The 24,804-nt window shown below is 34.3% G+C and overlaps 2 protein-coding genes and 1 long non-coding RNA gene across 6 annotated transcripts in view; 2 read left to right on the top strand and 1 right to left on the bottom strand.

Moving 5' to 3' along the window:
• Positions 1 to 6,910, top strand: part of LOC125650155 (protein trachealess-like) — a 50,421-nt gene extending 43,511 nt beyond the window's left edge. For all 3 annotated transcript variants that reach the window (XM_048878179.2, XM_048878180.2, XM_048878178.2), the window contains exons 7-12: positions 555 to 664; positions 2,743 to 2,936; positions 3,120 to 3,226; positions 3,394 to 3,541; positions 4,724 to 4,830; positions 4,979 to 6,910. In XM_048878179.2, the coding sequence (XP_048734136.2) occupies positions 555 to 664; positions 2,743 to 2,936; positions 3,120 to 3,226; positions 3,394 to 3,541; positions 4,724 to 4,830; positions 4,979 to 6,354 (2,042 nt within the window). In that variant the 3' untranslated portion in view covers positions 6,355 to 6,910. The remainder of the gene's footprint in view (positions 1 to 554; positions 665 to 2,742; positions 2,937 to 3,119; positions 3,227 to 3,393; positions 3,542 to 4,723; positions 4,831 to 4,978) is intronic.
• Positions 1 to 9,339, bottom strand: part of LOC125650157 (uncharacterized) — a 53,372-nt gene extending 44,033 nt beyond the window's left edge. The window contains exons 1-3 of one of the 2 annotated variants that reach the window (XR_007360905.2): positions 9,257 to 9,339; positions 3,102 to 3,195; positions 2,712 to 2,954 (exon numbers count right to left, since the gene is read on the bottom strand). This is a non-coding gene — a long non-coding RNA (uncharacterized LOC125650157). Of the gene's footprint in view, positions 1 to 2,711; positions 2,955 to 3,101; positions 3,203 to 9,256 lie in introns of those variants that run through there. The other variant, XR_007360906.2, reaches the window with a different exon arrangement.
• A 21-nt stretch (positions 9,340 to 9,360) lies between these two features.
• LOC125650156 (uncharacterized) lies at positions 9,361 to 24,567 on the top strand. The gene is made up of 10 exons (XM_048878181.2): positions 9,361 to 9,651; positions 16,160 to 16,243; positions 17,613 to 17,770; positions 18,936 to 18,984; positions 19,075 to 19,177; positions 19,493 to 19,607; positions 19,728 to 19,851; positions 21,901 to 22,013; positions 22,121 to 22,272; positions 23,530 to 24,567. Exons 1-10 carry the CDS (start codon positions 9,519 to 9,521, stop codon positions 23,639 to 23,641), a joined length of 1,143 nt encoding a protein of 380 aa, XP_048734138.2. The 5' UTR covers positions 9,361 to 9,518; the 3' UTR covers positions 23,642 to 24,567.
• Positions 24,568 to 24,804: the final 237 nt, after the last annotated feature.

Here is a 24,804-nt window from a genome sequence, read left to right as displayed (position 1 = left end):
ATAACCAAACTTTGTCATATTGAACAGAAGTTATTTTCTTCTCGTAGGGGAATTATATAAATATCCTTTCACTATGAGTGTGAATTCATTATAAGGGTGTTCGTTATTAAGTGTATTTTACTGTAATCAGAAATGAGCAGGCCATATATTTACAACAGACTAGGGGCTATGAGGTAATATTTTGTAGACAGATTCTTCATAACATATGGTGAATTTTTACTTTTCAAATGATTACAAAACTGCTGATCTGATCTGTTTTTAAAACTAAGTACATGTATATGACATCATTAGAATAACCCCAAATCATTTCATATTCTTAAAAATCAGGTAAATTGATAGAAATTTTAAAGAATTAGAACTGTGGGTAAAGATGGGACTAAAATAGAGGTGTGTCCTTTGTTCTTTTTAAATTTGATGCATAATTTGATAAATTGTACACTTAAAAGTAGTGATTTAATACATAATACATGTAATTTATTTAAAATGGTAACTATGACTGCCATACTGCAGAAATACATGAAATTATCAATTGAAATGCATTATTTTATTTTCAGCAAATTTCATGGCTCCAAATGCAGAAAAAGGATTAAAAAGGACATTTTGTCTTCGTATGAAGTCAACTTTAACAAAACGGGGTGTACACATTAGGACATCTGGATACAGGGTATGAGATCCAAGTTCAGTGAAGCATATCCTCGATATAAAACAATCATAGGGTACCCAAGATTTTGGAAACAGCTAATGCAGTAGGATTTTGCTGTGTTTACATGGGATTCTCTATTATTTGATCAAACAACAATATTAATCGGTCCTTAATACATGAAATGCACCAATAAAAAGACTTAAAAATTATATTTTTGGGGTAACGTTTTTCCATTGAATTTTAAGTAAAATAAAGGTGGTTTAATTCATAAGAAAATTTTGTGGTAAATATGTGTTTTTAGAAATACTTAAACATTTGCAAATAGTTTTACAAAATTCTATTACAAAATTTTTTGGGTATCCAATATCCTAAAGATTTTTTTCTGCATATATATATATATATATACATGTATATATATATATATATATATATATATATATATATATATATATATACTGTATATATATATATATATATATATATATATAAAAGAATTGTAAATGTTCATGATTTTAACAATATATCTGAAGTTCAAATTACCAATAAAAATTAAAGATCACCATTAAATTCTCATAATCTCATACTCTAAAAGAAAAAGTAGAATAATCTTTTTATCAGATTTTTAAAATTGGGGGGTGGGGTGGTATTTTGTGTACTAAAGAATATAAATAATCTCATACTTGAAAAGAAAAAATTGAATAATCTTTTTATCAGATCTATAAAATTGGGGGGGGGGGGGGGGACAAAAAATTACTTGCCAAACTTGTCTGGATACATCAAAATACATTTCATTTCGACATGTTTTAAAAAAGTTGATTATCAAATCAAATTTGTAAAAGTTTTTCATATCTAGGCTTAGCTATTTTAAAATAGCTCATTATAATTACAGTGCTTTTTTTACTACTGAAAACAAGGAAATACGACAGTAAATACTTCATAAATCAAATACATGTATTTACGTATCCATAATTCATAAAAGCATGATGAAACTGTAATTAATTTACTTTTTTTTCTTTAAAAAAAATCTTTGACATTGAATCACTTTGAAATCAAATGAATTAAATTATTCACATTTAATGCAAATAAATAATAGAAGAAAAAAAAAGCATAATAATATCAGATAATGAAAAAAAAATATACTAAAATAAACACCACAGCTTGATATGGGTTACAACATTCACTTGAGTTCTCTTGCACATACAAGGATAAATTTTGAGACACTAAGAGTGTAAATCTTTAAGTCCTTTTGTGGAACCACTAAGGCTCTAGTTCCATATCAAGAATAAATGAAATTGAATCTACTTAACATAAAGACCATATTAATCAGACTAACGTTGTCCGTTTGGTTCTTAAAGGAATATTTAAATAAAATGATGATTTTGTGAAACACTGATGCCCGTGTATGGCAGCAAAGTTGAAATGTCCAAGGTTAGAGTTTTTCAAAATTAGGTTAAACCCCAAGGTCAAGGTTATGAGATAAAAAAAAAAAAAAAAACAACTTTGGTACCCAAAGAAAGGTTGTGTCATAAGGAATACGTGTGAAATATGAAAGCTTTGAACCCTTTTGTGGACCTGTCCTAGCCCCGGAGATCATGATTTTAACAAACCTCAATTTCTATTCCATGAAAATGTTTGCATATTAATTTGACACATTGCACCTTTAAAATCTTTGAGAAGATTTTTTCCTTATAATATTTCAGTTAAATTCAAATCCATATTGTGGCCCTATCCTGGTTTAGATGACCAGTGTTTGGAAGAAAAAAAATTTGAATCTACACTATATAAGGAAGCTTTCAGGGGAAATCGTGCTTTTATAGTTCAGTGGTATTTGATAAAAATTTTCGAACACCCAATCTATATTTTCACTATTTCCCAATTATGATCCCATGGATATGAGCACAGTCCTTCATTTGAACAAACATAAGCCCCCTTTACCAAAGGAATCTCTGTACCAAGTTTGATTGAAATTGGCTAAGTAGTTAGGGGGATTTTTACAAACAATCCCATATTAAGCTTTTGTGGGAAGAGCCATTGTGAAAACCCAAAGAACAATTTCTACATGAATTACCACATTCAAGATACAAATCTTCTTCCATCAGGTGGTGTACATCACTGGACATATTCGACAACAGTCATGTTTTGGTGTCAACAGGAAATTACAATCTCACATTATGGGAATGGTGGGAATGGCTGTGGCTCTCCCTCCCCCTACCATCACAGAGCTGCGTATAGAGAGCGACACGTTCATCATGAGGCTTAATCCTGACTTCAGTATTATATATTGTGATACTTTGTAAGTCTTTGTAGAAAACTGCAAAAAAAACCCCAAAAAAACAACAACACCTGTACTTCAATTTTTTATGGCAGAAAATGGTATATGATGTATACTTGCTGTATCATGCATTGATCTCCTTTGTACACCTTTAGACTTTGCAATGGTTAAAATATCATTATTTACCTTTCTCAATAACTGTAGGATCTCTGAGCTGAGTGACTGGTCCTCGGATGACACCATTGGTAAATCAATCTATGACCTCTGCCACCCTGGTGACCTTCAACAGATGAGGAAAACACACAAAGATTGTAAGGGATGCTTCTAACTTAAAATACCAAATGTACAAAATGTCCAAGAAAAATTAATAGATAATGTACATTAATTAATTTATACATATTTTTTAAAAATAAATTTTAGATCTATAAATGGTATGAAAAGTTTGTGAACGTGTACTCTTCAACCTTTTTTTTTCCAGTAACAACAAAGGGACAAGTTTTGTCAGACTACTTCAGAATGATAAACAAGAAAGGAGGATATGTATGGGCCCAGATTTGTGCTAGCACTCTCTACAGCTCCAAAACATCTGATGTTCATACTGTTCTCACCATTGTCTATATCCTTAGGTAACACTTCAGATACTGACAATACACAAATCATATTGTCTATATCATTATAGGTAACACTTCAGATACTGACAATACACAAATCATATTGTCTATATCATTATAGGTAACACTTCAGATACTGACAATACACAAATCATATTGTCTATATCATTATAGGTAACACTGACAATACACAAATCTTATTGTCTATATCATTATAGGTAACACTGACAATACACAAATCTTATTGTCTATATCATTATAGGTAACACTGACAATACACAAATCTTATTGTCTATATCATTATAGGTAACACTGACAATACACAAATCTTATTGTCTATATCATTATAGGTAACACTGACAATACACAAATCTTATTGTCTATATCATTATAGGTAACACTGACAATACACAAATCTTTATACAGATATTTACATTGTCTATATCCTTAGGTAACACTGACAATACACAAATCTTATTGTCTATATCATTATAGGTAACACTGACAATACAGCAATCATATTGTCTATATCATTATAGGTAACACTGACAATACACAAATCTTTATACAGATATTTACATTGTCCTACATCCATGGATATTGATGGGTGGTGCTCTGTTTAAATTTGATATGATACACAATATAAGGCCAATTCAACTTAATTAGTAGATTATCATCCAGGGTCACAAAAGAATATGGGGCAGGTGGGAGGATTTTATTTTTAAAATTTTATTTTCCAAAAAGAAAAAAATAATAATGACAAAAGGCATCACACAAAGTATTAATCAAGTTATAACATTCAAAGAATCCTTGGTAGAAAATATAAAACCAATATTCTGCGACTTTAATCATTCACTCATGTCACTGGGAAGCAAATTTGTTTGAAATCGTAATTTTTGCGAAAATAAAAAAAAAAATCGGGGCAGGCCCTTTTTAAAGGGGCAGGCGGGGATGATAATCTATCAATTAATTTTAATTGGCTTTAAGTTTAAGGAATACTAAGAATGGTGTTAAATGAAATTGCAAATTTTATGTAATTACATAATACTGTACTTACTGAAAGATAGACAGGGTTAAATAATATAGATTCGAAATAATACAAAATGCTGTTATACATTGAATTAAGTGTTTATTGATCAAAGCATTATTTATTGTTGAAAAGATTCAAACCATTTATGTATACAATTTTGTTTTTAGTGGAGTGGAATATGAAAACTGTGCTATGGACATCTGTCAACTTCCAAATTCAATCAAATTAGAGATGGACCAGACATCTTCACATAATGATCTGAGCATCACAAGAGGTATTCTAAAAAATGACTTCAGGCAGTCAAACTTTTTCCTATTTTTCCTCTCCTCTCCCTAAATCTACATGCTTTCCAAATTGAAGGGAAAAAAGCCCACCATGATTACATGTATATGTAGTTATTTCTTTCATCCTTTGTTTTATAGATCAAATTAAAGACCAAGAAGAAAGCAGGCATACCACTAGTCCAGGCAGTGTCAAAATGGAATCCCATCCCTCACCTGAATCCCATGATGAACCTTGTAGGAAGAAAAGGCCTTTGAGCAATGGTTCAGAGATTGAGGAACTCCAAGTCTCTCCAAGGATTGATCATAAATCTCCCCCTACCTTTGTTTCTCAAGACGAGGAAGTCTTGGCGACATCAAATTCAACATCTACCTTGAAGATGAAGATGAACTGTAGCAAAGTGCTTTATAAAAATTCTCGGAGAAAAATGGATAAGCCAAGAAAAAGACAGAGAGGGAGCATAGACAGTGAAAGCTTGATATTCCCAGACAGTTTTGGACAAGAAATATCCAACAGTAGTGATAGTTTACACAGACGCTTATCTTGTGCAAGTTTGATGCATGATAATGATAGTGTTTCTCCTCCTCTCAATGGCTACCATTCTCATTCAGAGTCACCAAAATGTTTGGAAGACTACAGCATGCCTGCACCGGAGGATCTGTCTCTGAGATCACCCAATACCAGACAAGACACCCTGACAAACATACAAAGAAAAAACTGTTGGCAATCATCTAGTGGTGTTGATCAAAATGGCAATTGCAATATGTCCTCTGTAAAATTCTTAGAGGATGTAATGAACAAACATTTGCCAAATCTGTCTCAGCTCACTAACCATGACATCAAGTCGGTTTCTGCAACAATGAGCAACGTCATTACAAGTAACGTTGTGTCCAATTCTCTGAATAAACAACAATCTCAGATTCAATGGACAGGTTCAGAAACTGAAATACACCCTGCATCTAATCTTTTACGAACTCTTCATGCAAAACGAGAATCAGTCATTCGAAGCAGCAATAGCTCCAGAACTTTTCCTGTGGACAGTACAGCCATAAACATGCTAACACCACCAGGAAATGATGGACTGAAGGAACAACTAACCCTAAACATCCCCCAGATTTCAGTGAATGCCAAAGGTTCTGTTCTCCCCTCTTATACCTCCGCTAGTCACCTGACTGTCTCCACGGCATCCGAGAGTTTCAACATGACTCCTCCCTCATCAGTATCACCCACAGAGAAACTCGTCTCCCCTTTTGGAATGGAGGGAAGCTTTGACCCTGGTGTCTGCAGTAGCCTGACCCATGTCACAAGTTCCCCAGTGACTCAAAAATCTCAGACCTTTCCCCTGGCTGTGGCCTCAGCAGTGTCAGACTTTAACTGTATAAAAACCACTGGCTACAATAACATATCCCCGGAGTATCATGCCAATGAGTACCCTCACTTCAGTCATTCACAGAATTCATTCTTGTCCTATGATTTGAGACCAGATACCTGGTATCCTGTTTCATTTCAATCCTAAACAGGCAGTGCTCTTTGGTGTGGAATATCTACACTGAGAAAAATTGTTCAGTATTCAAAACTGTTTACTATATTGTTTCAAATGCTGCTATGTTTTAATGTTGTTACTGTGTTCTTTTGTTGGGGTTGTTGTCAAATCACTTGTTAGATAGTAAACACTTATACATTACACACTTACCGGTATAATAGAAGTATATTAAATATGAATCTTAAATCTTGTGCTATTGTTGAGATCTTCATATTCAGTGTGAGCATCTTGTGAAAATAAATATGTATTAAAACTTTGTCTTAGTGTGAGGAAAAATGAAAACTAGCTGAATCAAAAGAATTTGAGAGAGAGAGAGAGAGAGAGAGAGAGAGAGATTGTTGTTTGACAGGTTGTGTTTTCACCTGTAATGTTTTGAAATACTATCCTTTAAATTCAACATTAAAAATAAGGGTTGATATTTACAATCTTTGAATAAGTGTTCAAACTACAAGGCATAAAGACAATGTGTTCCAGAAAAGAATTGCAAGATTGTAAAACATTGAACTTTAATAAAAAGAATTTACACTCATGTATAACATTATTTTATTTGTCAGAACAGAATCCCCCCACCCCCCCCAAAAAAAACTGCAAAGTTAAGTGTATATACCATGTTTTATGATGAATAAAAATTGAGATTACATTTGTGCAGTAAATGAAGAGGAGGACAGAGCCAAATCACAAAATTATCATGAAATATGTACAAAGTGTTTTCAAAAGAATATATACCGGAATGATTTGTAAAATATCCTTCTACATAATATTATTGGTGATTGATGCAACATTATTTTATTCATACTCGATGTCTAACCATATGTTAGGCTCTGAGGTATTACACTATTCGTTATTTTGCAAACAGTAGGCTTCTGGATAATGTAAACGTTTGACATTTTTGACTTTGGTACAGTTTAGACTGTCACTACTTTTTTATCACAAGAAATTCACCAAAAAGAAATTTTACAATCATTTATCATGCAGACGGGGAAACCAAAGATTAATTCACTCAAGTCTCTTTGGCTAAATAACACCGCATACCAGAAAACATAAGCACATGATGAAAAGTGATGAACTCGCGACCAGTGTCTTTTTATCTCTTGTGCATAGTTGAAAAATCTGATTAAATTGCTGTACGTGTTGTGTGCTGTGTTGGTATTTCACACACCCCCACCAACCCATTTTGTACTGTTTTAATGATCATTGCATGGTCCATAATGCTCAGATTCTGATTTTAAGAGAGCTGGCATTTTTTTCTTGCCAAAAGTTTGGTACCCCTTTCTATTTAGAGAAGTGGACAGGCACAGCCTTCATCCATGCATATGGATCCACCCAAGTGTAAAAGGGGTACCTGGCTATAGACAGTGAAAGATATTGTTGGAATGCTAGTGCTCTAGCGCTTGTAATGGCAGCTTGACAGACAGACTGGGGCAAACCTAAAGTCCCCCTCGACTTCGTCGGTAGGGGACTAAGTAGTATGTACTGGTTTAATACTGATCCCATTGGTCCAAACATATGCATCTATTACTTAACCCCATTCAGTTGAGAAAAATTATGTCAATTCAAAGGGTTGGGCAGGGACTACATTTGTTTCTTTGTTATATTGACATGCCGACTTAAAATAAAGCTATATAATATCTTATTTTGTGGCAGAAGGATTATTCAATCAAAAAGTTCTGAATCTTCATGATATTACAGTTTCTGATTTACCCAATGTATCGTCAATTTTGATACCCCTAGATACTTGTAGATTATATCATGAAGATTCAGAACTTTTAATTTATGATACAAGTAGTTGAGACTTGGAACTTAATTACTAATTCAAATATTGCAATGTATTAATTTGGTTGATATATATTTTCAAACAGCTACCAAATCTTAAAAAAGTCATTTGAAATTTTGTAAAAAAAAATTCAGTACATATTTTGGTAATGATGAACTCGTGACCAGTGTCTTTTGGTAGACTATGCATACTAATTAAATTTTTTTTTAATCTATAACCCCCACCTCTTAAAGTCCCATCTTATATTCTACGACAAGACGGTAATTTATGTGCAATTTCAGAAATTGACATTATTCCTTATATATATATGTAAAAACTCTCAAGATCTATATCACAATTTTTTTCATATATCAAGTGCAAAAAAGGTCAATATTTATTTCCAATCTACTAGCTTAGCATTAAACTTTTCTTTATCTGTTATTGTTAGAAAATGTACCCAATATATTTTGTGCATGCAATTGATTTGTGTTTCTTATGTTGATACCAACAGACAAATCAAGTTTGAACGAATAAATCCGGCATAATACCGTTATCTGCACCGCGATAAAATGTAAGATTTATTTTTCCTTTAGGAAGAGTTATTTGCTCTTTAAATTTGGTTTATTCCGTTAAATTACTATAGGAATATGCAAATTTTCACCTAAATTACGGAATAAACTGTAATATTAAAGATATGCGGTGCAGATAACGGTATTATGCCATAAATCCTTGAGTAAATTTTAAATGCAAAAAGGTCGAGTTTCAAACACCTCAGGTTTTCTTTTTGACTGAATGTAGAAATCAAAATATTGACAATACTACAAAACGTTTAACTAGAATAAAATATACTAAATGCTAGAAACCTATATGACTTTATATTTAGTAGTGTAGGTTTGCCCCCCCCCCCCTCGTGTGGAAAAAATTCTGAATCCGTATACGTCTGTCTAGTAGGACTAGATCAAGACCTTAATTTATATTTTCCATTATCATTTGGGCATCGGCAGCTGGACATGGACAGTCATGTCATCCTCATCATTACTTACGACAACCTTCCGAGCTTAACGATCTTGCAGTGGGCTAACATGTCAGTAATTTAGTAAATGGATAATCTTGATACGATACCACATGTAAATGTTACAGGATATGATATGATAACGTGCTGTTGGCTCAGCCGTCTCAGCGTCTGCTGCTACTGAACCATTGCCGGACTGGGTTTTGGTTATTATAATCTTTGTTTACGTTCCGTTGAAACGCATGGGTCCACAAGCGGTATTTTAAAGAATGATTTAGCATATTTTAAATCATTTTTTGCGCAAAGTCCACATTTATTTAGTATAAATATTTTGACCAAAATGTGATATGAGTATTTAGGGAAATTTAAGACATGGCGTCTCGGCGCAGAACAGGCTTAGAAGAAGTGGATGAGAGGAGCAGCTCCAGACGGATGCAGATGACAGCTCTAGCAGTGTCTTCAGTCTGTGGTTTAATGTTTGGATTTGCAATAGAAAAAGGAAAAGGTATAAAATAGAAATTTTATCCATGTCAAATTGTTATGAATAGTATTGTTTGAATAGTTGAGGTATTTGTTAATAGTGAGTCTGACTTTCATACCAATTTTGAAAGCAGCAGTACTCTTAGTCCGAAATATCTGACGTTTTCCTGGTTTTTTTATGATTTTGATATTTACCGTACCCAGGAGAACTCGAACCCAGAAATTTGGGTACGAGTTCTCCTGGAGAAGTCGTACCCACAGGTATGAGTTTTCCAAGAGACTAAGTCGTACCCATCAATATCTGGGTACGAGTTCTCCTAATCCGAGATTCCTCTGACTCTTAACCCCGCTTTTATTTTGTGACTTCTGCGGGGGAGAGTCAGAGCGGACTCCATATTGAAAAGTGGGAATTCAGCTGCTTTACCTACCTCTTACAACTTTATTTCGCGGACCCATCTTCCGAGACGCGAGGATTCAGTTATCGGAAGATTATTCTACAAATACATCATGATTAATACGATGCTATCACCGTTTAAACGATGGAATTTTGTGTTTACATGTGCTGACGTCATGCGCAAAGAAATTAAATGGCGAGGCAGCAACCTAATTCAAGTGATGCTCCATTTGTCGGTGTTAGGGCCGTTTAAACGGCGATAGCATCGTATTAATCATGATCTATTTATAGATTTATCTTCCGTTAACTGAATTCTCACGTCTTGGAAGATAGATCCGTGAAATAAAGTTGTAAGAGGTAGGTAAAGCAGCAACACCAGCTGGTGTCGCTGAATTCCCACTTTTCAATATGGAGTCCGCTCTGACTCTCCCCCGCACATGTCAAATATAAAAGCGGGGATAAGAGTCAGAGGAATCTCGGATTAGAGTTCTCCTAGAGTAAAACTTGTCAATTGTATCATAAAAATCTGGGTATGAGTTCTCCCAGAGAAAAACTGTGTCATTTCTGTTATAAAAATCTGGGTACGAGTTCTCCTGGAGAAAAAAAACTTTGTCATTTTATCTGATACCGTATATACTCGCCTATAAGTCGGTCGGCCTATAAGTCGGTTGTATTTTTTAAGGTTATTTTGTAGGAATTTGCCTTTGACCCGCTTATAAGTCGGTACAAATTTTTGTCAGAATCAGTTGACAATTTCAAGTCAATGCTCTAGTGTTTTTACCTATGTTTGAAAAAATATTATGAGAAATTAATAATTATGAGGTGCTCAATATCCAAGCCATATCTGTTTGGGGTTTAAACGCAACCCTTGATCTATTATGGGCATTGATCCCTCGTTTACCTTCGCAATTATGGTCTCCTAATTACCAGTACCTGACACCGTGTTTACTTAGTGGCATGCGCCTCGCGGTTATTGTGGGGTTCCGGTATAATTCAATGTATCAACAATAGAGTTTTTAAGAGTCCAGAATGATGATCTAAATTATCTGTTAACAATATTCAATCTTTTATGAAATATATTTCAGTTGGTATACATATGAATATTTCAATATTAAATCGCGTTCGTAATTTAATTTTACCGATAAACGATAGATTAGTTGAATTGAAAGTATTAGTTACCGGTATGTAAATAATTTTTAACTAGATAAAAATATGTAAATACTTGTACTTTATACATAATTTTAAAATACATAAACAATACAATATGCAATTGTGTTAAGTAGGGCCATAGAAACATGTCAGGAAAAAGGTGTTAATAAACAGATCAATTTGTGACAAATTCTGTAAACACAACCCTTTTATACAAAAACAATATGTATATATCATTAAGTGCATATCGACCTCTTATACATTTTTCACCAGATCGACAGTCTCTACATCAACTCTGTATCACGTGATCAAATATCAAGATAAAAACGTATCGTGTATGTATAAATCGTTGAATTGGCACGATATCCAGATATCAATGCAAGTTGAAGTTAATATAACTTCAAAGCATATTAATTTCTTAATTTGAAAAGTGCTGAGAGCAAGTTTATTGTGACTTGTAACATGTCTAATTTTTGCATGGAATATGCAAAATGCCGCGATTTTTGCACATACGAAGTTGAATCTAGCCTGGAAAACATATTTTCTGTTGAAGCCAGAACTTGCTCCCCTAACTTTCCTTTGGCACTGAAGTTCATATGTCACATAAATCAAACATCTTTCACTTAAAAACCTCGGGGTGTCGTGCCAATGATGATTTTTTTTATGTACGGAAACCCTGTTTATGCAAATGAGTCCATTGTGAAAGTAACTATACATGTAGATTAAGGGCGATATCAAGATCACAATATAATATGGATATTACTCTAGCATGTATGCTATATAAAGAAGAAATTGAAACTTTTTCAATATCAAACAGAATTAATATAACCCATTTGACAGAAACTTTTACGCGATTGCAGTTTACCGTTTGACAGCGGTGGTAAATAACGAAACAATATTTTGACATTTCCAACCACAAAAGGACTGTAGATATGTACGTCATGACAATCGTCATGACGTATTTTTCATTGTGACGTCGTGCAATGTGCCAGTGCGGTAAAGTATATTTATGTAAGGCACTGGTATTAAAAATTTTATGGGGAAAGCCTTAACTCAACCGCGTATGTCTAGATACTTGTGAACAATAATCATTTGTGTGGTAGTCCATGATAATCGTCGGAGTTGTTTAAAAAAACACTATGTTACGCCGCCCAGAAAAATGCCAATCTTCTTAGGATGCGCCTATAAGTCGGACATAGAGTTTTGGACCAAATATTGACTCCCAAAAATCCGACTTATAGGCGAGTATATACGGTAAATCTGGGTACGAGTTCTGGAGAAAAACTTTGTCATAACAAAGTTTTTTTCTGTAGGAGAACTCATACCCAGATTTATCCGATAAAATGACAAAGTTTTTTCTCCGAGAGAACTCGTACCCAGATTTTTATAATACAATTGACAAGTTTTTTCTTTAGGAGAACTCATACTCACATTTCTATTTGATAAAATGACAAAGTTTTTCTCCAGGAGAACTCGTACCCAAATTTCTGGGTACGAGTTCTCCTGGGTACGAGTTCTCCAGAAGTGTTTGGAAGGGGGGGGGGTATCGACATGTTGGGATACTAGTAATTTTTATGCCCCGTAAGCGGATATTTGAGGGCATATACAGCGGTGGATCCAGAGGGGGGGGGGGGGTGTTCCGGGGGTTCAAACCCCCCACACCTTTTGTCAGTAAAGTTTGTTAGAAAAGGGTAAAAATAACGCATTTTGAGGGTGGAACCTCCAGTTTTAAAAACAAAATTATTGGTAAAATTCCTCCCCCCTTTAAAATATTCCTGGATCTGCCTGATTTAGTTTTTGGTCTGTCTGTCTGTCTGCAGAACCTTTAATCCTGGGCATAACTTTTGATGAATGGTGTCAGATAGGGTTTTCATATTTCACATGTGTGTTCCTTTCTATAGGTAGCAAAAGTTTTGACCTCTTGGCCTTGTATCTTCGCTATACGGGGTCATCAGAGTTTCATAAAACACCTGCTCAATGTTGGACTCGTACTTGAATGGAAAACTATGTAGCTATTGATTTTTTGTAACTATAGCTTTTTTTTTCAACCTCTTCACATAATATTTTGAATTAAGTGAGATTGACTCGTTCGTCCTGAAATTGACATTATACAGGGTTCTAATTAAATGACAAAAACATCCTAACATCTAATATTCTCTCTCATCAATGTGTTATTGACACAATAGTAGGTCATACTTAAAGTATTTGTTACAAAATTTGTTTTATAATGTTGGAATAAATCCCTGCTCATTTAACTGCACTGGGAAATCAAGGGATTTTTGATGATTTTTGCAAGGGAAACTGTCGAAATTCTGTAGTAAATTTTATATATGAAAAACACTGTAATTGTTGAAACTGATGTTTGAAGATAATTAGAAAATAGACCCCTTACCATGCTAAGGGCTACAAGAACTTATCCAAAAGTATAGCTTATTTCACATATATTCAAGTCACTTATCCTGAAATTTCAGTTAAATCTCTGACCACTCAACAACCTCTTATTCTTTGATTTAAATTATGGTCAATTCGAAATTGCTTATATTGAACTAGTGGATGTACTGAGGTAAGTTTATTGTACATGTATGTTGAACTGATATCAAGTTTTCATAATTGTTATTTCTTAATCCATACTTACACATGTATGCATGTGATCGTTTGTTTGTACAGGGCTGCATTCATTTGGTAATGATATTTTTCACAATAACTAATTTATTTTTATGCTCCTCCTGTTGTATCTATCCATCCATTGGTCCTAGCTCATTTCTCCTAATTGGACCATTCATCAGAAATTAGTCATAATTGATCATAAAACATTCCTATGGACAGGGACTTTTGGACCAAGGTCATTTTGGAAAGGTCAAGATCACTCTGAACATACACCTTATATAAGAAAAAAGCTCCATATTTCAGCAGTTCTTGAACAGATATTGATCATATATCATTGATAAGTAACAGTAATAATAGGAGGTGCAGTCCTTCTAACACGAGTCAAAAATATGTCTTCTGAAAAAAGGTTTACATCAGACCTGCCATTCTGGAATTTGTAAAATGTGTAATCCAGTGTTCAGGACAATCTATTGGGACAAATAGAAAAAAAAATTCCTTACAGCAGAATGAATAACTGAGTCAAGATGCAATTCTTGTTTTTATGTGAGATATTGTAAAGGCTTGGTACAGCCAAATATATGTCATTGATGTGAGATATTGAAAAGGCTTGGTACAGCCACACATTTGTTGTTGATGTGAGATATTGAAAAGGCTTGGTACAGCCACACATTTGTTGTTGATGTGAGATATTGAAAAGGCTTGGTACAGCCACACATTTGCAAAATGTCACACATTGGACTTTAAAAATTATCACAGATTTTGTTACATCTAGTGTTAAATCTAGGATCTAGAGAGGGCACACATATCAATGTTCAAAAGGGCAGTTTTTGTCGCGGCAAGACAATTTCGGGGCACTTTCATTGTATCATACTATGATAGTAATAGAATAATCATTTAGCCTCTTTAAAAGTTGATACCTGCTGCCTTGATTTTGACCTTTTCAATTAACCTTGTGAAATAAAGAACAATTGTTTATATTAGCAAATATTTTTAAAAAAAAATTATAGAGAAAAAAGGACATGCTGCAATTAAAAAAGGCATGGTGCCAGCCAAAAAGGGCATGGTGTGACACCATGCTAGTTTGCTTTTAAATTAGATGAACAAAGATCAATCTCATAACTTCTATAAGGAATACAAAGTTAAGAGTAGGGTAAACACGGACCCCTGGACACACCAGAGGTGGGATCAGGTGCCTAAGGGGAGTAAACATTCCCTGTCAACTGGTCACACCTGCCATGAGCCCTATATCTTAATCAGGTAAATAGAGTAATGTATAGTCAAAATCTCTGTGTAAAGAATGACCTAGCAAGTGATAAGAAACACGCCAGACAGTATTTTATCCAATGGCTAGGTTTTATTGGTAAATTAGATCATTATAACTAGTAGAATCAGTTCATGAATTACTTCAGCACAATAGGGCTGAAATTATTCACCGAAAAATTGATACTGCTCAATATCAACGCTCAATTCAATATGTATCATATCGTGAAGGGGCCGTATCGTTTGAGCCCTACAGCACAATCATAGGTCTTGGCCATTTTCAAATTATTCAAAGCATTTCGAAGTGAATGCTTACTTGATCTTTTGGATTGAGAAATTGTATTTGTCCCAGCAAGCTATATGGACAAGCTTGGGTGACCTATTGATATCTGTTTTTGTTGTCATGTGTCGATGGTAAACTTTTGAACATTTTCAGCTTTTTCTTTGGAATGGCTGAACCAATTTTAACCAGTTTTGGTATATGAAATCTATGCCTTGACCTTTTTACCCGATAATAAAAACTCATATTACTATAGAACCAGGACAGATAGAGAAATGAAACCTTCAGAAATGTTAAAAGGATTTTGTGACTTCCAGACTAGTATCTCCAGTGACCTTGACATTTGACCTTGATCATAAAAACTTATTACTTTGGAACTGAAACCACTTGAGACAGAATCTTCAGATGGTATTAAAGGATGATGTGACCTACAAACTAGTACATGTATCAAGGTCAAGTAACTCCAGTGACCTTGACTTCTTACTCTTATAAAGATAAAAATGCAATCTGATTAAAATCAGATCCTCGATCTGCTCCTCTTTTTTCTTTCTTGTCGCTACACCTCGTGTAACGACAAAAAAAAAAAAAGAAGAAGTGTAGATCGAGGATCTGATTTTAATCAGATTGATAAAAATGTAGATAAACATATTATTCTTCAACAATTGACAGACATGTTCTACACTTTATTTTAATGTCTCTCTTTGGCATGGATTTTGTGCAAGGGAGTTATTAATGTAGGGGGAAAACAGTAATACTCAGAAAAAGCTCACTTTTGTACAACCATTAGTTCATTTGGGAGACTTTATAGCTGACACATTCTAATGATACCTTGTTTAATTTCAGTTTATGAACCTCTTGTGGTAAAAAATCAGATGTTGTTGTCCCAGTTTGTTATGCTGAAAATGTTTCTATCTGGAATCATTACAGGTAAAATTGAATAGAATTTGTATACATAAAAGACATGTGTACAACATTTTGTCCTTGTTTTACTGTTAATTAGATGATTGCACATTCTATGCCACACGGCATCTCCAAGTCCAGAAAAAAGTTGATGTACCAATCATGCTGATTCAACTAACCAACCAGATACACATAGTTCAGTGGTAGAGCACCTGCTGGATATATTCATTGTGGGGCCCGTTACGAGTTGTTAGTTTTCTAGTTAGGGTAGAGCACCTGCTGGATATATTCATTGTGGGGCCTGTTATGAGTTGTCAGTTTTCTAGTTAGCGTAGAGCACCTGCTGGATATATTCATTGTGGGGCCCGTTATGAGTTGTCAGTTTTCTAGTTATAGGTTAGAGCACCTGCTGGATATATTCATTGTGGGGCCCGTTATGAGTTGTCAGTTTTCTAGTAAGGGTAGAGCACCTGCTGGATATATTCATTGTGGGGCCCGTTATGAGTTGTCAGTTTTCTAGTAAGGGTAGAGCACCTGCTGGATATATTCATTGTGGGGCCCATTATGAGTTGTCAGTTTTCTAGTTAAGGTAGAGCACCTGCTGGATATATTCATTGTGGGGCCCATTATGAGTTGTTAGTTTTCTAGTTAGGGTAGAGCACCTGCTGGATATATTCATTGTGGGGCCCGTTATGAGTTGTCAGTTTTGATGTACCATGTAAATAAAGAAAACTGAACTGCATCGAAAATAAGGCTATAAAAAGTATATAGAATCAATAAAATGTTAATTATAAATCTTTGAAGGGACTGGTTCACGATTTTTGATTAAAATATTTTTCATTTTTTATGTTAAACATTAAAAATATAACTCATTTAATGTTGACAGCCAAAATTTTGACCTTCTGAATGTAAGAATGAAAGCAATATATTAGCCTTAAATCTGTGTTATGTAAACAAAGACTCGAGTCTTTATATGTAAACAAACAAATAAGTGAAATATTGATTTTGTAATATAATGCATCTTAATTTTGCATAGTCACAAATTTTAACTTTTAGATGACACATTTTACCCCAAAAATAATTGAAATTTGAAAGATATAATAAACTTAGATCGATATCCATTTCTTTTGAAAATTTCGTAAACAATAGCATACCACAATCTTTGTTTACAAAACAAATAATAAACTCTATAATGAGCTTCTGTGATAATGTATAACCTTAATATTTTCATGTGAAATATTTCAAACACATTAGACAGTGGATTTTGATCATTAAAAATGAAAAACAAAATTTTGGGGGAAATCGTGAATCAGTCCCTTTAAGCTTAAATTAATCAGAGATCTTACAGTACTGCTTGTATGAATGGGAAATAAAAATATGACTGTATTTAATGTAGGGATGTTTGTGATGTCATTGTTGTCCATGCTTCCACTTACGAGAAATCAGTACCTAGGTGCTAAATCCACTTTTGTGAAAGGTCTTAGAGACAAGGGTTTCCTGACCGTCCTCACCGGGGGAGCCTTATTAGGCATGGGAATGGCTGTAGCTGGAAGTGTAAGGATATATGTAAACATAAGGAGTGTAAGGATGTGTGTAAACATTAGGAGTGTAAGGATGTGTGTAAACATTACAAGTGTAAGGATGTGTGTAAACATTAGGAGTGTAAGGATGTGTGTAAACATTAGGAGTGTAAGGATGTGTGTAAACATTAGGAGTGTAAGGATGTGTGTAAACATTAGGAATGTAAGGAAGTGTGTTAACATTAGGAGTATGGGTATAAACATTAGGAGTGTAAGGATGTGTGTAAACATTAGGAGTGTAAGGATGTGTGTAAACATTAGGAGTGTAAGGATGTGTGTAAACATTAGGGAGTGTAAGGATGTGTGTAAACATTAGGAGTGTAAGGATGTGTGTAAACAATAGGAGTGTAAGAGTATGTGTAAACATTAGGAGTGTAAGGATGTGTGTAAACATTAGGAGTGTAAGGATGTGTATAAACATTAGGAGTGTAAGGATATATGTAAACATTAGGAGTGTAAGGATGTGTGTAAACATTAGGAGTGTAAGGATGTGTGTAAACATTAGGAGTGTAAGGATATATGTAAACATTAGGAGTGTAAGGATGTGTGTAAACATTAGGAGTGTAAGGATGTGTGTAAACATTAGAAGTGTAAGGACATGTGTGAATATTAAAGAGTATAAGTATAAGTGTGAACATTAGATGTGTATGGATATGTGTGTAAACATTAGGAGTGTAAGGACATGTGTAAACATTAGGAGTGTAAGGATGTGTGTAAACATTAGGAGTGTAAGGATGTGTGTAAACATTAGGAGTGTAAGGATGTGTGTAAACATTAGGAGTGTAAGGACATGTGTGAATATTAAAGAGTATAAGTATAAGTGTGAACATTAGATGTGTATGGATATGTGTGTAAACATTAGGAGTGTAAGGACATGTGTGAATATTAAAGAGTATAAGTATAAGTGTGAACATTAGATGTGTATGGATATGTGTGAACACTTACTGAAACTTGTAGCAATATTTTGAAGGATAAATTCATGCAGTAATGTAGTAAAACTACAGTGAAATGTTTTGTTTAAATTTTTTTAATGTAACACAGTTTTGGCCATCCATGAATGAAAATACATTATCTATATTTGTGTATGCCTAGTAATCTTCAAATTACATTATACCATTTTAATGCTTCTTTTTATATAGTGTCCAGGGGTGGTTCTTGCTCAGATTGGATCAGGAACTCAGAACTCAAGTAATGTACATTTAACTCAGTGACTTGCCGTACATGTAAGTTGCAGTTGTTTGAAATATCAATGTTTCAGTAATGTTGTTCTGGTTGCAGTATACACTCTGTTGGGTGCTTTGTTTGGTACCCTGCTGTACGGGATTCTAGAACCAGTTGTTACAGACTTAATGAGGCCAGAACATTCAATAAGATTCCAATTGTAAGTGGACATTCCCATTATGTCACAAGTTGACGGGTCTCAGATTATGCGCATTATACCAGTGATATTGTATAACGGGTAATTTCTGTGGTCGTCCATTTTTTCTGGTATTTTGTGTATAAGAAAAATCCGTAAAAATTCCAATTACAAATTATTCTAAAAATTCTTTAAATGCATCACAGAAATTTGAAATGCAAATTATAATTTGCTGCCTATTAGGTATCAAATCACAAAAATTCCCAACTGCAGAAAATGCCTGTTGTACGGTATTGACCGAGTGCAGTATTTCAGTAATACCCTTACATGTGATTTCAGTTTATACAATCTGTATGGCTCTCCTTTCTTTGTGATGGCCTTGCCTACTGCTGCAGTGTTTTCAATGGTTGTATTCACTTTGGAGCTTGCTTATCCCTGGGAAGAAGAAATCAGTGTAATATATATATATAAATCAATTTTATGTATACTGGAAATTTGATAAATAAAGTTTTGTAGCCTCTTTCTTTTTTAAAATTTTTATTTGACATCGATTTAACTTTACTTTCATTGACAGATCACAGATTCTGTCTACCAATCAAGTAGTTGGATTACATGCCCAGCATGGCCACCATATTTGTCTGGTGTTGTAGTTGGAAGTCTACAAATTCCTACAGTATTGGTCATGGGTGACACTTTAGGTAATGAAATCTTTTAAATATGGAAAATACATTTATATTATGACTCTAAAGGTTTGAAGAAATATGATTTTCCCCAGGCATACCACACAGCATATTGTACAGCATATCAACAAACATGTGGAAGCTTGTAATGTCCTATGAAATGAACAGTTACAAGAGGTCTACAGTAAAATGTGCAATATATTTAATATAGCAAACACTGGAAAGGCATCTGCTGGGAAGAAAACAGTTTCTGTAAATGTGTTTATATTTCAACATTTCTGTTATTATACACCTGTCTCTGGGCTGGATGTATTATGGTACAGTGATGTCTGAAATGTCCGTCTTTCCGTCTGTCCGTTCTGGGTTTTCTGTTTCTATTTTCATTTTCTGTGTTACGTATCAAGTGTAAACTTGCTGTGTAGCTTCTTTGTTGGTTACTTTATATCATGATGCAATTTTCATCCATTTCGACCTCTCTTGCAGGAGTTTTGCCCCTTTATTTGAAAATTATTGTTATATGGGAGGGTACATAATTTATCTGGCAAACTCCTCCCACAATTTTGAAGTAAGGACCTTCTTATTTTACAGAGTGTTGGTATGGGTATTGAAGATGTGCATGTGGTGAGGATTTTGATTTTCTTCATTTTTTGAGAAAATCACAGGTTGTTGAACTTAGTCCGTTTTGAGGAAATATTGGTTTGTCCTTTTAACTCCTCTCGCAGTTTAGAAGCAACATGAAGATGTGCATAGTGCAAGGATTTGGATTCTCAACAATTTTTAATTTTCTTCGATGTTTTGAAATATTTACAGGTTGTTAAACTTGGTCAAATTTGGGGAAATATTTTACACACAGAACTATTGGTTTGTCTATCTACCTCCTGTCAGTTTTTAAGGAGGTATGCTAACACCAGAAAAATTTGATATGGATGAAAAGTGGAGGATATGTACAACAATATTTTGAAAATGAAAACTTTCAAATTTACTTTATTAAGTCAAAAAATGCAGTTTTAGTAGATAGCAATCTGAAAATGTTTTAAAACCCTTGCTGGACTCGAACCTGTGATCTACAGTTCAGCAGTCGACCTGCTAACCTACTGAGCTACTTAGCTAGGCGATGAAATTTTAAATGAATAGACAAATATTGCTGATATTTATATTTTCATCCAAGTTTTAAAAGGAAGTCAGCCATTATGATGATGTAGTGTACCTCCTTAAGCTGAGACCTTTTATTCATATGAGTATGAATATGTCATAGACTGTCATAAGTATGTCACAGCCTGATGATGGTTGATACTACCTGAATCAAAGTTATACAAATTATGGCTTAAGAAAAACACCCTATATAAGTTTTAGACTGGCTTATTATGTACCGTTTTTGGTACTCTTGGTTTTATTGTCGTAGATAGGCCCCACCATAAGGTGAGTGTTCTATAGTAATCACTCTGTCAGTCCATCCATCTGCCTGTCCATTCGTCAGCACTTTGTATGGCACACAGTAACTTAAGTTTTCATGGGAACATTTTCATAGATTTTATACATAATTCTTGGATTGGGAAGAAGACACCTTTCGATTTTCAGATTTATTGCCATTATTGTTACAGAGTTATGGGACTTAATTTTTGTAATATTAATAAGATAATAGCACTTTCCACGACATTGCAATTTAACTTGATATTACTTGAGGAGGTTTTTATAGAATATAAAGATAATGCTTGGATTTGGAAGAGGAAGACCCCTTTCGATTTTCAGATTTATCAGCTTTGTTGTTATGGAGTTATGACAGTTTTCTTATATTAATGAAATAATAGCACTTTCTATAGCACTCGATAACTGGAGATTTTTTTTGGTAAATTTTATTGGCAATACTCCAATTAGGCAGAGGAAGACCTGTATAGATTTTCAGATTTCTGTCTGTCCATCTGTTAGCACTTTCTATGGCATGTTGCCGCTTGTAATAACTTAAAAGTCTCCTTTGGAAGGTTTCATCTGTCCTTCAGACATCCTTGCAGGCCCCTTTCTGATTTGTCAGTTTTCTAGATGATAAACCTTTAATTTTATTTTGCATAGGAGCAAGTAGTAGCTTCTGCACCATCACCTCCCAATTTTTCCTCCACAAGTCAACAAAAAGATTATCACCATACCTCCTCAAGTTCCAAACTGGCTTTCCGAACTGGTGGCAGGTACTGGACATATATATTTATACACTTAGATAAAACTACTAGTAACAGATATTTACGCAGGATACAAATAAATATCAGATGCCTTTGAAGTCATAATTTCTACACAGGTTGTCTTTGTCCTGAGCTCCATTTTTGGTGCTTTCTTGTCCTCCATGCTGTCTGGAACTTATGGCACAGTCGCTGGGGCTTCAGTTGTTCAATCGTTTGTTGGGGGAGCTCTGATACTTTTTGGAGCACGCTTAGGAGGAGGGTGCACAAGGTGAGTCAAACCTTTTTTCAGAAGCTAGAATAAAATTCACATGTATCTGTTAATCACATTTTGTAAATATGTAAATTTTCATCAGGCTTTGTCTTTGTTAGATATTATTAGCTCAAGCTTTTCTGATAATCGGTTTTTCTGTTGTCTGTCCATAAACTTTTCACATTTTCATTTTCTCTGGAACCATTGGGCCAATATGATCCAACCTTGACACAAAGCATCCTTTGGTAAAGGGCCTCCAAGTTCGTTTATTTCAGGATCCATGTCCCTTTGCAAGGGGAGATAATTTGCAATTTGTTAAAATAGGGTAGGGTAATTAAAAGAAATTCTTCTCAAGAACCATTGGACCAGAAAAGACAAAACTTATGTGAAAGCTTCCTTATCTTATAAACAACTGAGCTATAAGCTCAAATGAGCTTTTATGGTCACTTGTTGTATTTGTTGAAATGAGTGTCCCCCAAGGGTAGGCTGGGGCCACAATAAGGGATAACATTGGAAGTTTTCAATACATAGTCAATACATGGGAATATATAGGGGGTGTTGTGTTAAAATCTTCTAATGAGTAGCAGACTGTGCTTAGTAATATTAGTATGCAAGCATCCTCTGGTAGTGCATATTCAAGTTTCTTCAAATCATTACCCCACATTCAAAATTTTACACATATGTGGGGAAAATTTTGAAAATCTTTTTTTTTTTTTTTTGTTGTAAAAACAATGGACCATAGAGTTAGGGTAGGGCTAGAATTGGGGATAAAAGTTTACATGATACATGGTTATAGGGCATCCCTATGTTGTGTGGTTCCAGTTGGGTTAAGTCATGACCCTTTAGGTTTAGATTTAGGTTTAGGTTTAGGCTTAGGTTGGTCATGTTACTGGATTCAATTTTTTTTCATGGCAATAAAGTGGGTAAACAATATTTGTTTTAAAATCTTCTGAAGGACAGCAAGACCAGGTTGGCTCAGGTGAGTGTTGTGGCTCATGGGCCTCTTGTTAGATAGAGGTAGGGGGGATTGGCACTAAGAGCTAAAGTTCTGTAAGTTTGTTATTATGCAGAATAATCAGAAAATAATAGTTTTGGCAAGGAAAACCAGACATATAGGCCTATATATTTTATATGAGACAGGAAACAATTATTCCGAGTTATATACTCCCTGTCACAGGTTCTGAATGAAAAATGAGCTGAATTTCAGATGGAAACTGAAACTTATATTTTTTAAAGTCAATACATGTATTGATAAAAAAGGTTTTTGTTTTGCAGTGGACATGGTCTATCTGGTATAGGTCTGTTGAACAGTCTGTCTATCGCCTCCATGATGGCTATGTTTGTAGGGGGCACTCTAACAGCTCAGGTTCAGCAGTGGATCAGTTAGAAAACAATCAGCATTCAGATTCCTGACAGATGTGTTCATCTTTTATTTGTATTGTTATGTATTATGCCCCTGTAATCGGAGATTCGGGGCATGTAGTTTTTGGTTTAACCTTGGCCATTATCAACTTTGCTGTTGTACGGAGCATCAGTGTTTCACAGCCATATCTTGTTTTTATGTTCCCAAGCGAGATATAGTCACTGTTATTTCTGTCTGTCCGTCTTAGCTCATATCTTCTAAACCTCTCAGAAATTGATCACAAATATTCCTTGGGACAGGGACTTTTGGGACAAGGTAATTTTGGAAAGGTCAAGGTCACTCAGAACATATACCTTATGTAAAGAAAAGGTTCCTTTATTTCTAGTTTTTGAACAGGTATTGATCATACATCACACAAATAAATAATAGGCAAATGGCATTCAGGCAAAGGTCATTTCATTAAGGTCAAGGTCAATCAGCATATCCCCTATATACAAAAAACCCTTCATTTCAACAATATTTCAACTGTTTTTGATCTTTTGGACCAAGGTCTCTCAATGTCATTTTAGAAAGGCCAGGGTCACCCAAAACATACAATATGTGAGGAAAAAGTTCCTTATTTCAACAGTTTTTGAACTGGTATTGATCATATATCACACAAATAAGTAATAGGCAAATGGCTTTCAGACAAAGGTCATTCAAGATCATATTGTGAAGGTCAAGGTCACTCAACATATACCTTATATATGAAAAACAAATTAATTCAACAATATTTCAACAGTTAATTGATCATTGTGCTAGTCATTTGTCATATGAAGTAGTTCATTGGTTAGATGCTGTTTGACAATTTTACTGATATTCTTGTTTGTAAATGTAATCATTTATTGTTATCATTATTTTCATTCATCTCTGTTACTAACATTTTATTGAATTAAAATTTGTAAAAGATATATTGGTTTGTATTATTGCTAGTGAACATTAAAAATTTAAGCAATTAAATTCTCACAACTCTAGAATGAGGAAGTTGCAGTTTTGAAGAGATATGTCAACAAAGATTCTAGTTTGGAAACTAAATACCTTAAGATTGAAGACAATAGTTTTTCATAGTTTTGTGTGTTTGGTACTCTTTTAGTAGAGAAGCTAATGTGATCCAGTAGTGCAACACCCTATTCTTCCCCAAGGCCTAC

The sequence above is a fragment of the Ostrea edulis genome, chromosome 5 (assembly GCF_947568905.1).
Source record: "Ostrea edulis chromosome 5, xbOstEdul1.1, whole genome shotgun sequence".
Classification (NCBI taxonomy): Eukaryota; Metazoa; Mollusca; class Bivalvia; order Ostreida; family Ostreidae; genus Ostrea; species Ostrea edulis.
This window is presented reverse-complemented; position numbering and strand designations above follow the sequence as displayed.